The following is a 17,296-nucleotide window of genomic DNA, read 5'->3' on the forward strand; positions in this document are numbered from 1 at the left end:
TTATGAAATTTCAGGTGCATTGGTGTCCTTGGGATGCTTCGGTGCTCCAGTACTATCTCAGTCCTGTCACTAGGGATGAGTCAGACGAGTATCGCTGCGATGTCCCTCTTATTTTCTTCCATGTGGTCGAGATTCACTTGCCCATCAGGGTCTGCAGACAGTTTGGAAGAATGACAGGCTGCCCACCACCGCTTTACTCCACCAACCAAGGATTGCACGGGTGTGTTATCGATTAATAACAAAGCTACAATTCAGAGGTGTGTGTGGTACAACTAACATCGTTTTGTTGTAGGTATGACCGCAGGAAGAGGTACAAGACCAAGGATTGGCGCGTGACACACAGCGTGCACATCCATTTGTGGTAGAACAGGGTACGACAGCCGCTCCATACGGGTCCTCCACGTGACCAGCACACCTTCGACGAGTACCTGCGGTGGCTTCACAGGTCTATGATAACACATATCAAGCCCCCGTACACTAAGGAGGCTATTGACGAGGACTCAGAGGAAGATGTCATCGAAGATGTGTACGGCGTTACCACTAGGGAGGACACACAACTACAGAGAACCCCGCTTTAAAGATACGCGGTAAGATACTTGAATGGTATAATTTGTTATCCTTTTGGTATTAAATATGTGTACTAAAACTGTCCAACCATGTTTCTGTACCCAGGCGACATAATTGTCAAGGATGTCCAATAAAGCAGCATTTCGGCTTCACGAGTCTAGAGGGCAGGGGCCAGACGTTCTCGCGGCTTTTGTGGAGGTAAACATAAACTTGTCCGTTTCAAAAATATTTATTTAGTGTATATGCGTTTGAGAAATGCACTAACTTTAACGTCTATTTATGCAGAAGGTGAAGAAGAGCTGCAGGAAGCTAGCTCAAAAACTGAGCTGCATGGACACTCCTTATGAGGAACCGCCACTCCCGACGCGGTCGGGTGGCACGTCTTCAGCCTCTTTGAGGACACCAGTCGACTCTTCTCAGCCGATGATAGGTGCCACTTCCGTGGTGCGTACACCACCACATTATAGCGCTGGGAAGGACCCTGCAACCGAGGACGACGAGGACGACGATGACGACGAGGACGACCCCCGGGCTTCGGCAGACAGCACGACTAGTGGAACGATTGGCTGCAGGACGAGATCGGCATGTCTCAGCTAGGTGGTGCCCCGCTTGGTACCCAAGGAGCCTCACAGGTACTAACAAAGGTAGTTTCTTTAAATATGTATGCTACATGAACTAACGATAATAAAGAATTATAAGTAATCGTGCGTATCATATACTTGCAGGGTACGAGCCGTATGCACCGTCGACGCGACCATACCGACGTTGGCTACACTCATAATGTGTTGCCAACAAATCCGAAGAAATAGAGGCGTCCGAGGGATCCTTACACTCCTGGGTCTTAGTTTGCTAGGTCAAACAAATATTGGCGTCCGAAACTTGCGGGGTTATTTGGTTATGTTATGTCAAACTTATGTCAAACCAATGAAAATGTTATGTGGTCAACTTACGCACGGACTTTATTTATTTGCTTCATATTCATTTCTATGCGTCGCGGCAGCACTGCCGGCGAGATTAAGTAGCAACTAGTTCGGGAACCGGCAGTCCCGTCGTATCTCGACGCCGGTGGCCGGCGTCTTGCGCGAGGGGTCGAGGAAGCGGGGGTCCATGGTCGCGTCGCCGCGGATCCTACAATATGGGGCCAAAAAGCCCAAGAAATAAGTTCCCTTAAAAAATATTCGTTTCAATCCGATCCAATTTTTCGTCAAGCACTACTTAGAATAACTCCCACTATCGGCTCGACGCGTTTCGATTAAACCGTCCAGGTACCGCAGGGCGGGCGCGGCGGTCAGGCGGGCTTGCTGCTCGGGCAGGCGGGACTGGCCGCAGGGTTTTATTCGGCTCTGCCGCGCCACTGATTAAGGCGCGGCGCTGCCGCGCCAAGCTCGGTGGCGCCGCAGGCCCTGCCCTGTCAGCGGTCAGCGATTCCGGTCGCCGCCACGTCAGTCCTCTGCCGCGCCACCATGCATGGCGCGGTATAGGCATTTAGCCGCGCCAGGGTAATAGGTGCGGCAAAAAAGTGTTAGTTTTTTTTTAAAAAAACGACCGTGTTAGATTTAAAATTAGTTTAAAAAAAGTGTTAAAATTAAAAAAAATTCGTTGCTGCTTGCTTCCCCTCTATTCATGTCGGCATCCGCTCCACCGTTGGCGCGTTCGCCTCACGAAAGGCTCATCCGCGCTGTAGCTTTGAAACCTCGGCTCGCTTGAGGTGACGCCCGGATTTGTACATCCCAACTCGCCCCACCAATCGAACAAATGGCGTGCCGACAGTTATCTGTCGAAAAGAACGCGGCAGCTAGAGCTGGAGCTGGATATGTGTTTTCTCCGGTGCCTTCCACTGCATTTTCGGTTCATCATCGGGAGAGTTCCAGCCTGAAGGTTGTTCATCAGAGCTAATAAGGGGCTAGCTATCAAGGGAGGCACTGCAAGAAGGTACATCGCCTGCATGCTATCTTTTCACTGTTCTTCTTGACGATGCGTTTCTTGTTCTTCTATTCTAGGTTCTTCGTTCTTGAGCTCGTGTTGATTTTGGTTCAGCGAGTTCTCAGATTGTCCCGTCGGGGTAAATTGATTCACGCGTTTGGTCATTGGATTAGACTGATGTTCATACATTCCTTTCAGTTCATTTTCACGCTTTTTGCACCCATCATCGTGAAATATTACGAATACGAGGAGTTTTTCAAAACACACATGTGCACCAGCTTGCACAGGCTGGATCAGTTCCATGGAGTATCACGTAGAGCAATGGAACGACTTAGCAGAATTTTGACCCCATATGGAAGCTTGTTCAGTTGCCATGCTATGAACCGCAGTAACATAACTCCTCAGTGCCATAATACTTACCTCCTAGCCTTCTACACTTTATCCTAAATTAGTTATTATTCTCATTTTTTAAAACATCTTTTTTTTTCTAATACATCTTTATCTCTCTCTCTCATTTTTTGTGCACTAAGAGCATCTCCAGCAGTATTACCTAAAACAAGCCCCTACTTCAGATTTGAATGCTCCTCTTACTTTTATGGCCCCCAAAAACTATTCCAACTTCAACAATAGCTCTCAAACCAAAGCACCTATTTCTATATGACAAGTGGGACCCGCTCGCCAACGAGATTGTTTTTATCTTCTTTTCTTCTTCCCTCGACTACACTAGGAAGAGGGTGTGCTGAGAGGGCGTCGCACCAAGAGAGGAGAGCGCCGCCGGGAAGGGGCTACGCCAAGGGCAAGCCCGAGCAGCCGGGAAGGCGCGAGGGACGGCGATAAGCCGAGGATTGACCGTCATGGAGGCCCATCGGTTATGGCCTGGAGGTGTGGCTTGCCGAGCACATGAGGAGGCGGCGACTGATGTCGGGCGAGAGCAAGGGCGGTTGGACGTTGGCGCGAGGGAAACTGCCGAACAACAAAATAGGGGGGCGTCAATTTGCCCCGCAAGAATGGGTAGTGAGGAGAGGAATTTGGATGGCCAAACAAATTTGAGGGGCAAAGTAGGTAGCTTATTGGAGAGGAATTTTTCCAATACTCAAAAAAGAGGAGACTTATTTGGGTAGTATGCCGAAGATGCTCTAAGAGGTGTGTTTACTTTTCAATCATGGAAAGACAACAACACTAGACATTCAATTTCAAACGCTTAGAGTTGGAGGATGTGCTTACCTGGCCGCGGTTCCTAGGGGAGGCACCAAACAAAACACTCTTTAACTCTTTTCCACTCCACCTTAATTGCTGTGCTCAAAGCTAAACGACATCTAAGGCCAGTCTCAGTGGATGTATGTCACCGTTTCCAAGACTTCTATGTATTGAAAACAGTGTAGATAAGTTTTATCCACGTAAAACTTATTTCATCCAGAAAACTTTTATCATATCCATTTTCATTAATACTATACCACATAAGCTTATTTAATGTCTATAAAACTCTTATAAAACCCTATCAAGACTGGACTAACAGAGACATGGGAGCAGTGACGTTTAATATATTTTATTAGACCTATATATATGTATATAGGGTGGAGTTTCTAAAACTAGCAGTATTCAGAGATACCGACTGATCGGATTTTAGGCCCACCTCATCTAATTTCTGGGCTTCTGGCCATCATCAGCACAGGCCCACTTCCAATCGAGTCTGTAAGCCTGGTGCGGTTCTTTTTTTTTTCCTTTTTTTTTGCGAGGAAAGCTATGGTTCTTTTCCCGTTTCCTCAAAGCGGCGAGAACCGAATCCTCTAGGGCGACCACCGCCGAGAAGGCCACGGCAATGGCTTTGGAGGCTTCTTTGAGTGCCACACCTCCCGCACGGGACGGACACGCCACGGCTCCACGTCTCTGACGCCGGGTATGGCGGAAGCAGGGTTTTGGTTGCAGTTCAGTGGTAGGAGCTTCCTGCTCCCTCAGGCTGCACATGCTTGTTCGCGTCGCTCACGGCTCACCGTCTTGATGGCCAGCGCGCGACAGATCGGCGGAGCCTTCGGGCACGCTCGTCCGTAAGAGACTCCCGAAGCCATGACTTTCATAGTCTAGCCGACAGGATATCAATACTACGAATGGATTTGGACCTCGCCATACTCGAAATTGGGGTAGAGCATGTACTTTTTTATTGTCATGGCAGCCGCTAGTTTTTTCAGATTAGATGAGTGTTTTTTTCATCTTGGATTGAATATTGATCTGATTTGTCGTACATCACTATGCACTATGCACTATGGAGTAGACTGCCTTGTGTGTAAATGTTACAAAACGGATTTTACTTGTATTTTAATATTAGTTTTGAATAAGATGGTAACTTTGGGAGATTTCAATTAAACTTGTCAGTAAACCTTGTTTGATAGCAACAACAACTTATGTAATCCGTATCTTTCTAACTCTGCTGTTTCAGAATATGCTTGATAGCTACACTTCGTAGAGGAAGAAGTATCCAGCAGGAAGAATGGATGAGACAGGGGATGCTCTGAGGTCCTGCATGGAGCAGCTGCTCCTTGTCAGGGACGAGAAAGAGCGGCTTATAATTGAAGCAACCAATAAGATCTCTTCCGAGCAGAAGAAGACGCTACATTTACAGCAGAAGTTTGAAGATGCAAACAAACAGTTTGAGAAGGTCATCACAGAAAACTACAATCTTTGCAACATTGTTGCCTCAAAGGAGAAACTGATCGAAGAGCTGAAAGAATCCAAAGCACATTCGGACCAGAAGTTGACCGATGCAACTGCAAGGCTTGAATTTTCGCAGAAACAATGCGCCTCCCTTCAGTACGAGGTGCGCGTGCTTCAGGAGGAGCTTGAGATTCGGAGCAAAGAGCGAGAGTATGACCTCAAATCAATAGACGCTGCTCGGAAGAAGCAGCAGGAGAGCACGAAGAAGATCACTGCACTAGAAGCAGAATGCCAGAGGCTGCGGACCATGGTTCAGAAGCGTCTGCCAGGTCCTGCGGCGTTGGCAAAAATGAAAGATGAGGTCAAGCGACAAGGTTCTAGTGCCGCTGAGAATGGAACAAGAAAGCCCCGTGCAGGTGCAGCAGTGCAGCCACAGCAGTCGAGGCATTCCATGTCTGAAGGTCACCTAGTCAAGCTGCAGGAGTTGGGTGATGAAAACAGACAGCTCAGGCAGTTATTGGCCCAGAAGGAGAGCGACCTGCACTTTGTGCTTCCGAAGTACGCAGACGAGGCATGCAAGCTGTCAATACTGCAAAGGCAGCATGGAGAGTTGTCTGGTAGTCACAGTTTAATAGAGAATAACCGTCCAAAACCAATGGTGAGTGCATTTGCCAAGATAGAACACTCCATATCTGGGAAGCAACAGGTGTCTAAGATTAGGAGTAGGAGCAGAAGAATCACAGGATCTGACATGCTATTGGTTGTTGATCCTCTAGATATTGAGAAACTAGAGAGGACATCCAGACCTTCAAGTGCCCCACATCAGTGTGTCGATTCACCTGATACAGACTCAAAAATGATGGCCTCAGACACATTTCATAGAGAGCTCATCCCTGATGGTTTCTCTGACAAGTACCCCGAATGGATTCAGGACATTTTGAATGTAATCAGACATAAGCATCAAGGCAGTAAGATAAGTGTTGATGTTATTCTTGATGAAGTAACACATGCACTGAAGAATGAGATATCTGCCAAAGAAAATGATGGTGCACACTTTTCCTATGACAGGGCAGAAATAGACAAAATGGTGGCTACTCTGATAGAAAGAGTCAGCAGCATGGCTGAAATATCTACCAAAAACAATGTTATGAGTTTTCGATCACTTTCTCATGAAAAGTCTGAACTCACTTTGCGACTGGAGCATCTAGTTCATGTCTGCAGTGGCGTATTAGATGGAAAGGCTAATCTTGAAAGGCTCACTGATGAAGTTTGCTTGATCCTAGAGTGGATAGTGAGCCGATGCCTTTTATGTTCTGATGGAAATGAGTCCCAAAGGACATTAAGCATTCATGAAAAAGATATAATGCAGAGTACAAGATCAAAAATGGTTTTAGGAACGCAACAAGAGAGACAAAGATCGGTTGAAACAACTGATGACTTGATCCCTGATGTAATATTAGAAAACCATTCTCAGATTGAGTTGATCACTTCTAAGCTTGTTGAAGACTTAGTGGCTCTTAGACAAGAGGAGGGTGATACTTGTCAGGAACAGCATCTGGTATGCTGTGAAGCAAAAAGGTATTTATTTTACTATTTTTGTATCATGTTATTATTTGCAGAATTATAGCGTGCATAAGCAATTCGGATTATTTGTGATGCAGTGCTGCTTCTGACGGGAGCAAAGACAAGTTAGTAGAAGAAGAGGGAAACCAGCTCACAACGGTAATCTCGAATGTCCTTATCCTGACCTCTTTCCTTTCTGCAAGCACAAAGTCTATCTGTACACAAACAGATCTTGTCTATGAGAATTTAGCACAGAGAAAAATGGCAATTCCAAGGACATTTCCGATGATTCCCTGGACATTCCATCTTTTATAGAGATATGGACTGAAAAAATTATAATGATTTTGCCTCTTGCAGACCTCAGCAATATCTGCAGCAGTCAGGAAACTTGCAGAATGCCAAGAAACAATGGCAAATCTAAGTAAGCAGTTGCATGCTCTGGAAAGTCCGGCAAATACAGATCCATCAGATAAAGAGAAATGTGGTACCCTGCCCCCGTCAGCTGAGCCTGATGCAACCGAGAAGAAAGAACACGGCGAGCCTGATGCAAATGCAACTGAGAAGAAAGAACACGAGCAAGATTCTGGCCGAAGTCTACAGTCTGCTAAAAGTGCTTCGACCCTGGTCATTGTTCGTCCGACGGTCCCGAAGTCACCCCGACCATCCGTTTCTGTTGACACAAAAAAGAAGAAGCGGCGTGCTAATCTTCTGGGCAGGCTTGTCTTCAGAAAGAAAGCATAAAACTCGGACTACAAATCTCAGCGTCGACCTCAAAATTAAGTCATCAATACAGTTGTTCAGCAGTTGGGAGCTCGTTCTTGCGTTTTAAGTTATATACCTCGACTGGTCTTAAGTTATTTCCAATTCCAATAAAAACGAGCATACTACGGATATGGCGTGTAATTTATTGGGTATTTATTTGGATGTAAGCAATGCTGTGCTTGAGAAATTTGTGGAAACTTGTTCAGTCCAGAAGCATGTGTAATACTGTAAATCGGTACCCTACCCTTTGGATTAAATAAATATATGTATTCAGAGCATTTTTCCACCGGATTAAAGAAATACAATTCCCTCTATAATTAGTGATAAAGGAGATTGACAGTAAAAGAAATGAGCTCCAACTGAACCCCTCTTCAATTCCCTTTTCTCGAATTTTGTCTGAATTCCTTAAAAGTTCCTATCAACCGTAAAGAAAGGGGAGCAACCAAGATATTTTCCTCATACAAAGTTGGTTATTTAAGGGTCTATTTGGTAGAGCTCCCATGTGAGTTGAGGATGGCTTAATAGAGCGGAGATAGTAAGAAAATGGTAACATACTAAGTGAAGGTGAAGGACAAACAACACCTTGGGTGCCAAGGGACCATGGCTAAGATGAAGAAGATACTACTTGCATTGAATCGAGGCACCAATCAAGTACGAGGAGTCATATCTTGAGGAGAATCAATCATTGTTGAATCATATAAAGAAGTGACTTTGAACCATGAAGTGAATTTATGTGTTGAAATAGTTCAATTTACATGCTTAAGTTGGCTTTGCTCAGCATGGTGGAGACAAGTTTGTTGCAATTCTTGAGAAGACAATTGAGAAGAAAGGACATTTGTGAAGATATAAAGCTCAATCGATTTGAATGGTTTTTCATTTAAACTTGAGTTCATAGGTATGCCATACTATCAAGAGGGATGCAACATGATGATAATTGATAAATATCTAGCTCACAAGAAAACCCATGTGAAATCTAAGAAAGAACTACCCAAATACTAACTTGTGTGTGCTATAGGGCGTGCATACCAGACAGTCCAATATGCCATACAGGACAGTCCGGTATGAACTGTCAACACTGTTGAGGTTTTGATTTTCCAATCAGGGGTTCTCTCTGGATTGAAACTTTTGATGGAATTTCCGACCAGGGGTTCTCTGTCCTGGAGGGTTGGAGTTTTTGTGATGATTAGAATTTCTGAGGCTTGATTTTTCTAATGGCTAGTTGAGGTCATACCGACAAGTCAAAGATCTCATTGAGCATTTGTTACTCTAGGAGGTCAAACCTCCTAGATGGTTAGGATTCGTCCGACTAGCTTCCGAGCTTGTGGAAGGCCACAAGCAAGTTTGTGAAGGCTTCGATCTTGCCTCTGAAAGGAAAAAGATCAAACTAGTGGATCAAGGAAAATGATTTGAGAGCAGCCTGGATAGAATTTTATCACGAATGATCACCAACGACTTCATCAACTGAGATGTAGGGTTTAAGTGGGAACTCAAACTTCGGTGATACAAATCCTTGTCTCCTTTGTGCTCCAAAAATTGTACTAAGCAAAAAAGCAGCGTCTTCTTGAAACGCAATTTCAGGTTTCACCTGTTTAATTAGCGTTATGCTTTTTGGTAGTAGAAGCACTTTCTAGAAGATGAAATAAATTCAGCCTTAGTTTTTACAACTTCGAGAAACTTGGTATTGAACTAACTTATGCTTTTAAGCCCTTGTTTAGTTCCTCCAAACTCCCAACTTTGGCACTATGCAAAAAGAAGATTCCCCATCACATCAAACTTGCAGTACATGTATGGAGTACTAAATGTAGATGAAATCAAAAACTAATTGCACAGTTTGGTTGAACTTTGCGAGACGAATCTTTTGAGCCTAATTAGTTAATGTTTGGACAATAATTCATAAATACAAACGAAATTGCTACAGTATTTGCCGTCACATCAAACACTGTGCAAATGCCGACTCCGGCCGAAACTAAACGCGGCCTAAGTTGTAATTGTCACAAACGTCTATTCACCCCACTGTAGGAGACATGCTTGGTCCTTTCACATCTGAGTACCATGTGTCATGTGGGAGATATAGATGTTGTATTTTTTTCAATATGTTAGAGCAACCATCCCCTGTAGAAAATTTTAGGGGAAAGGAGATCTGATGGAGCTGCTTTAATAAATGTAGATACTTAGGAAATAATTTGCATAATGAGATGTCATGATGAAAAACTCTGTCCGATCATTAATCTAAGCTGGCTGCTACTTCTTGTGTGTAACTCTGAGAAATGAGAATGGCATACACATTGGTCATTGGTGGGTGCTTTTCCCTCGCTTCATATTTCTGGTAGAAGGCAAGAGCACACGTAGGCTTTCATTCATGAGTATGGACGACCATTGCAACAAGCGGTGTATTGTATATATAGCTACAAGCATACTCCGCACATTGCTGCGGAAATTACAGATAATTACTTATAGGAAGAGATAAACTATTATAAATTAATATAGTGGTTGACATGGCACATTGATATGGACAACTAAATGCTTGTTAGTGGATAATGTGTCTCACTAATGTGGATATCATAATTACATGTGCTAATGGACTGTAATTGCATATGACAATATGGATGGCTAAGAAGGACAACTTGCGTGTTGAGATAAGACTCTAGTGGGGTTTAAAATTATATATATATATATATTTATATATATATATATATATATAGATGCTCTAATCCATTTATATAATGTTGTGTCATCCACTAAATTATCATGCTCTAATCCATTTGTAGGTGCCTAATTTAAATCAACGTAAATGGAAAATAAAAGCCCCTTTGAAGGTTAATATTTTTTATGTGCAGAGGAGTAGTGGTTACAAAAGATAATTTATTCAAATGCAACTCGTAATAGAAAAACGTGTTGTTTTTGTAAAAAAGAAGAAACACTTGTTCTTTGATTACTAGTTCGCCTGGGCTGTTTGGTCAATAAATGAGGTGGCCTCAGATCTTACTGAACCTTGTAGGGTGTCAAATATATTTGGCAATTGGCTAGAAGGGATTAGTAAATATTTAAAGCCTTTGTCGTACTAGAGGTGTCCACCACCTGTTGATTATGTAGGAATGATTTAGTTTTTGAAAAGAAAAAAATATTGGTCGATTTGGTAATGGAGGAATGATATAGTTTTTGAAAATAAAAAATTCTTCTCCTTTCAAGTTATCCTCTTGGATATTCATTGGCACTATATGTGGGCTATCCTCCAAAAGCCAAACACAAAAGATTTGGTTGCGGTGGTTTTGCGTGTGGCCATGGCTATCTTCTCCCAGGCACATGGGTAACGTTCTAGTCTTCGGATTGATAGTCACTAGAGTGTGTGTGGTTTACTCTTTTGATGGTTGTGTGCTTTAGAATAATTGTTTTCAAGGTTTTGTACCAACTCAATGTAATATACTTAAATATTAATAAAATCTTCCTTTATAAAAAAACTCAATGCAACATGACTATAAGGCATACTAACAAGCAAAACCACAAAAACTTTCATGCGCCCAACACTAGAATGTGCACTTCATGGAGCACAAGCTTATTACCTTCCATATGTATGAGTGCTCCACAAATTGCTAAGGCGCGTGTTAGCAGCAGTTGAAGCATTGAATTGATGAAGGAAAATATGACCAACAGAAAACTATTCATCAGGCCTAATTATATATGATTCATCTTCTTCCACCAAAAATTAAAGGACAATCACCGGTGATAGCATCACATGCAAAGATATGGTAAAATTGTCACCAAATATTATTAGAAACTGAAGCAAACAACATCTCAGCCTCAAGTAAAACAAATAGTATGGAGATCAAGGCACACAACCAAACATCAACAAACATATAGTTCATGAAAATGGAGCATCATCAGATGGTTTGATGCAACACAAAATTCTTACGCATTTTCCTTAAACAACAGCATGGAAATTTGTGGATTGATTGCTGTCATACACCCTCTCATGAAAATCATTCCCCCCACCGTTAGATAAAACCAGGGGGTAGCTTATCCATCTCATGGAGCATGGGACGATATGCAGTAGAAGGCCTCCTACTCCTACTCCTTCCCCTTTGTCTTCCTCTTCCTTCAGTGCTGATAGCCTTGCTGCGCTTGGTAGAAGTCCCTATAATTTTTTTTCAAACATGAAGTATATAATAATAGACCTCAAATATAGCACTACAAATCTCCATTTTAAATGTAATAAACATTGATTTTATAACCACATTATTGACATAATGGAATACGGGTAAGATCTTTTAAGTGCTGTAGAAAAATAAACAATGCATAGAAAGAATTCATACCACTACTTTCAGCATCATTAGAATCCACTGCACTCTGCGATACCAAAGAACAAATCAAAACAATGTTTAGTATTGTACCGTCTTTTCTAAATACCAAATAAGCATAAAAGATGTCACTAACAATCCATATTTTCAATTTATGCACTTGTGCTTTTAATGTGACCAAACATTGCACTAAACAGTAGATGTAATTGAAAATTTAAGTTTCTATCCACGTACTTCAAACTTTAAAGCACAAGAGGCTAATGGAAAAAACCTACAAGAACTAATGGAGTTTTCTAAAAAAAGAAGTGGCTACCTTCTTCTGCAGTTTTCTTCCATTGAACATATCTACTCCTTTTGACAATGTTTTTGGAAGCAAGTCAACTTTAGGTTTGGATTGAAACTTCTTCTTGTAATCCTACTGAGAGTAAAACTACAAGTCAATTAAAAAAATGTTACTAGGTTTTCGGTTTTGGACTAAGCATTTGCAAGTGAAGTTGCATATCAAGCTAATGGTGCATACAACCCAATATAACACATCTCATCAAGCTAGTAAAACAATATGTTTAATCAATCATATGCAAGTTGGAGTCTAGATTATTGTTAATTTGGTGCCACTCTATAGCCAGATTTGGAGAATTACATTGTAATGTTGATGCACTATAATGGTTAGATGGAAGAATATGACAAAGTCCACCTGAAATAGGACACTACTTCCTAATGGTAATTACCTTTTTACATTATGTTTCTAAATACACCAATCTACCCCCTTTTATGTCTGAACTTATAGCTCATGAAATCTTTCTAGTTTAGAAGGTTATCAACAATTCTGTACTTCTATTATCACAATTTGAAACACTCATTAATATCATGGTTTCCCTATGTTTATATGTGTGAAAGTTAAGCTTTCTAGTTCTTCATAGTTTCTTCTAGTAGCAATAGAGCTTTTAGACTACTTGATACTTCTTAATTATTCATTTGATCTACATTGGAGATAGCTTTCACATTTGTATTTTGAAATGTGATCTCGCAACAATATATTAGTCTAACACACATAATGTTTATTTTACCATTGTTATCGTCTCCCTCACAAATTCCTTGTCGGTGGCATCATTGAGGCCCCTAACATTCTAGATGAGTAGAAAGGGATTGGTACTAATCATTTCCACCTTATATGAAATGCCATAGCAATGTAATCTGAAGTCATATCTAGTCACAAAATGCAACATACTAATAACAAAGCCTCAAATACACTTCCCCTACATCCTAAGAACCTATAACATGCACTCATTGACCTCATACAACTCAGAATAAAAGACTGGTTCCCTCTCACCACGAGGGCTCCCACTAGGAATACAACCAGCTTAGATACAGGACTATCCTTACTACTATACAATATATCTACACAAGTAATAGGCTGACCGTGACATGATTTATGCCTAACATAGGAAACAAGGGGTCTACTAGGTACTTGGTTCGACACCATCTCTCTACATCGTGATCTTCTCCACATTATGTCGCCTATTCTTCAGCAGCAAACTAACCTGTGACATTAATAACTTGGCCACTATCTAGTGAAGCGAGCATGCTTACCATGGCAATGGCCTTCAGCAGTAGCAGTGTACAAAAGGTCCTACTCTATGCTCCCATGGCAAGTTCTCCAATTAGCTCATTTGCTGCTACTGCATCAAAGGCCCTAATCAGGTGGTTTCTTGCTCTCTTTGACACTAGAACCACGCAAGTCATTTCCTTCTACACCTGGTGCACCTTTGTAGGCCTTCATTTGCTACCTTGCCATCCATGTTTTGTCCACCTTTTCTACACATCAATCTCTAGGGGTTACAACCACTAGGACTGGCTGCCCCACCACAACAAAAGTCCTATCAACGATGTTGGTTCTGGAGCATCCACCGCACCCAGGTCAAGATCGACTACCTAGGCCGTTAATTCTAACGTGATCAAGATGATTCGTAGGTCCCAAATGAATGGCATTCTCGTAGCCCTGAGTAGTCACCTTAGTGTTCAACTATGCAACTATATCCTAGGTGGACTCTAGTGGGGTATACTCTCGAGATAGAATGATGTCATTCAAAGGAACCCCTTGGTAGAGTGGAGAAGGAAAGCTCCCTATCGATTTCCCACTTGCACATGTCTGCCAGCGCCCAAGCATGGGGCCCCAATCCATTCTAGAGTAGTAGGGATCAACCTACATACTATCATGCATATAGATTATCAAAAATCTAGCGTTGGATTGGGATGTAGTGGTTGTGGAGGTAGGACCCCCACAACTAGTCATAGAGCTCCATTGATAAGCACGAAGCCAAGGCCCACCTTTGATATAGAGTGGAATTTCTCATGAATCCGCTCTCCACACAACTCACGCCCACTCCTATCATTACCAAGGGACATGCTTGCCATTGTCCTCTTCTATGTGTACTGGTTCATCATAGTGTATGACACTAGTTGGTGAGCGCAAACTATGATGGTCCTAGTCTATGTCATCACATAGTGGTAGGTCCCCTGCATGCTGAGAGTTTGGGATAGAGCATTGTAGGCTCCTTCTGCAATCCTTGCCATAGCCTAGCATCGATGTCTGGCCGGTGAGCGTGTTCGCTAATGCTTTCCTTCTCCATGGTGGTCACCACCCCCGGTGTGGTGAAAAAGATTGAGCACCTAGCGTCCATGCTATAGAGAAGGCCTCTACTCTACTCACAATCCTCATACTCATCTTGCTGGCGTCACTGAAAATGTCACCGTGGAGGTTTACAAACCTGAGTTCCAAGCTAGAGTGAAGTGTTCATTCAGCACCCTAATAATTGAGTTGTCGAAGTTATGGATACGTAGGTACTCGCTAGAATCAGAGGACTCCAAAGATGAAAAGCCACTTTGATGGGAGCTTGTACTACGAATGCACAACAAGCTCTAGTCCTCATGGAAGTCTAGATAGATGAGCAGGTCGAATACCTCCTTGTTCTTCTGCACATTCCTAGCTTGCTTTGGAGCCTGGCCAAGTGGCCAATGTGCTATGGGAATATGGCATCCTCTTCGACTATGGAAGGAAGTTTGGGCTTTACATCCAACCCACCACTAAAACTCATCCATAGCATCCTAGAAAAAGGTTCTAGTCATAATCCAACCAAGCAAACAATTCTCCCCTAGCATGTCCTTAGCCACCAAGCCGTTCCACATGCATGCACCAGTAAGTTCTCGATGGCAACACGAATGTGGTATACCACCAAGTGATCTCCATGTCATGGATGGATATTGAATTTGATTCCCTCTGTGTATGATCCCAACATAGAGAGCCATATCGCACTACATGGGATAGTTAACAAGGGTGAGGAAGTTTTTTGTGTGACAGTGAGCCATCCACATTTGAATCAAGGCACACATATCATGTTGATGACCACCTGTGTGACAACCATGGTAGATGAATGCTCCCACTATGTAGCATGGGCCACCATTAGCATCGCCCTGGTGTGGTTCTAGGTGATGTATGTCATGGATTAGGAGGAAAGCACTATCCATGCCCTCCACTGCGCAGTTCTTGTGGCATATTCATAAAATAGGGCATTGTCTTCACTTCGACACTTTGCTCGACCCCACTATAGATGGAAGAGGTAGGAAGACAAACTGATTATGGATTAAAGGTGAGGCAAGAGTGAATGGTGGATTAGAAAATAGTAGATGGGAGTGGATTAGGGAGGGCAGTGTTCACCCTCCCTCTTCTCTAGCCAATCTTGGGGCAAGGTGGTCATATCAGAGGTAGGCCTAGGCTCAACAACAAACATGATCTTGATAAGAGGTGAGTTGATGGTTGCAGCCAAGGCACCAAAAGCACCAACCTTAGAAGTAGTTCTTATGGCTTGCTAGCAATCCAATGTCAATACGGGCCTAGAGTGACCACTTAATGGAAGATGGTGAAGAATCAATATCCCTGCTCTTCCTCCACCACTACATCAATTTCATTCCTTGGTAGTTCAGTGTAACAAATAGTCGAGCAGGTCACATGCATACTAAAGGCAACTACCTGAAAACATTACCGTCACAGCCTTGCACGTTGGCCCCACCATTAAAGTTATGTTCAATACCTAGGGCAAGAGGAGAGCAGGGGATAGAGTATTAGGAGAGAAAGGCACATCAATTACCTGTGTTGTAGTGGTGATGGCACGCGTGCCCTTGATACCTGCCTGTGTGTCAGGCAAAGTTAAGGCATCTCCTATGGCCTCATCTGATTCTGTGTCTGAGCCAAGGCCTAGATGCGTCTCCTCCCTTACAGCTTCTACATGCTTGAAGGTGGCCACTTGAATGCTTCCCATCGGTAGCACCACCCCAGGGCAAGTGACACTCTCTAGAGCACTAGTTGTACTCCCTAGAGCATCAATAGCCATCGGCACGACCTCATGGGGTGCTGAAGATGGGCAACATGTGGGGAGCGCCATAGGAGCCCGATCCTCCTGTTTTAGATCTAGATCAACCCCCTGAAACTTACCTTCCTTTGGATCAAGCTTTTTGAAGGCACCATCTTCATCATCAATAGATCCCCAGTCTAGATCGTTGCGGGAGTCCTCCGCTGTGGCATCAGACTGGAAGATCCTAATCGACTCATCCCTTGGTGCATTAGAGTTGGCTGTGGAGGCCATGATGGTGACAAGCGCATGCGTCATGTGGGAGGTGGCTGGGGCTAGCGCCCTAGCATTGGGGTTAGTAATTGGGGGCACAAATGTCACCGGCGGTTGCGTTGGGTGGGTGATGGCCGGGGTTGGTGCCCAAGTGCTCTCACTCTCGCTCATGTCTTTTGCCTCTGCGATTGATTTTGAGTTGTGACAATGTTCCATGCCTCCCTACCACTAGAGGCAAAGGGCGCTACCGATGGCTATGTGATAGCCAACATGGAGCATTTAATGCTTTGGTTGCTTAATGGTCCCATGCTGGCAAAGGGGGGGCCATGAGGAATAATCCAGCCAAAAGAACTGGTTGACATGGATATAATATGAACAGTTGGATCTAAATGAATGATGAAGATCAAATACCTATCATGTTGTGCAAATGTAGATTGAGATTTTGAGGATTTAAATATTGTTATTGGGGATGAACTACATATATACTATAGATTATAAACCATTCATTCTTTACAACATAAATAGTATGGTTCTAGCCATGAGTAGAAGATGTACTACTACCAACTTTCAACCCACTATCAGATTGATTAGATTATTATGTGTTATGTCTTCCAACCTTAACTTGACTGTAGAGCTCCAAAAAGGCAATTCCGTATATTGTTTACATCTAAATCATAGCAATGTAGTGATACAACTGTAAAGCTGCCTAGTGGAAACGTGCTCTATATGGAATATCTTATTTTTAAATATTCCATATTACACTAATTAAATATATACCAACAACAAATTGAGGTCACTATACAACTAAACATTTCTTTATTCCCCTTATTCATTTATTCCTTTTAGGTACGCATGATTCTTCATCTTCTTCCTATTCTCTTATTCTTCTGAGGAACCTACCACTAGTGTTAATATTAA

General features: G+C 42.8%; 1 protein-coding gene and 1 pseudogene across 1 annotated transcript; one reads left to right on the top strand and one right to left on the bottom strand.

The window, feature by feature from the left end:
• The first annotated feature begins 2,297 nt into the window (after positions 1–2,297).
• LOC136493216 (filament-like plant protein 7) lies at positions 2,298–7,737 on the top strand. The gene is made up of 4 exons (XM_066489277.1): positions 2,298–2,499; positions 4,925–6,717; positions 6,801–6,861; positions 7,060–7,737. Exons 2-4 carry the CDS (start codon positions 4,976–4,978, stop codon positions 7,441–7,443), a joined length of 2,187 nt encoding a protein of 728 aa, XP_066345374.1. The 5' UTR covers positions 2,298–2,499; positions 4,925–4,975; the 3' UTR covers positions 7,444–7,737.
• Positions 7,738–11,456: 3,719 nt separating this feature from the next.
• LOC136492044 (uncharacterized) lies at positions 11,457–16,594 on the bottom strand (annotated as a pseudogene).
• Between the last annotated feature and the right edge of the window lie 702 nt (positions 16,595–17,296).

This window comes from Miscanthus floridulus, chromosome 11 (assembly GCF_019320115.1).
Source record: "Miscanthus floridulus cultivar M001 chromosome 11, ASM1932011v1, whole genome shotgun sequence".
Taxonomy (NCBI): Eukaryota; Viridiplantae; Streptophyta; class Magnoliopsida; order Poales; family Poaceae; genus Miscanthus; species Miscanthus floridulus.

Coding starts and splice junctions, on each gene's coding strand:
- LOC136493216 (XM_066489277.1), top strand. CDS start 4,976: ATGGATGAGACAGGGGATGCTCTGAGGTCCTGCATGGAGCAGCTGCTC. Junction 6,718..6,800: donor GTATGCTGTGAAGCAAAAAG/GTATTTATTTTA, acceptor TTTGTGATGCAG/TGCTGCTTCTGACGGGAGCA. Junction 6,862..7,059: donor AGGGAAACCAGCTCACAACG/GTAATCTCGAAT, acceptor TGCCTCTTGCAG/ACCTCAGCAATATCTGCAGC.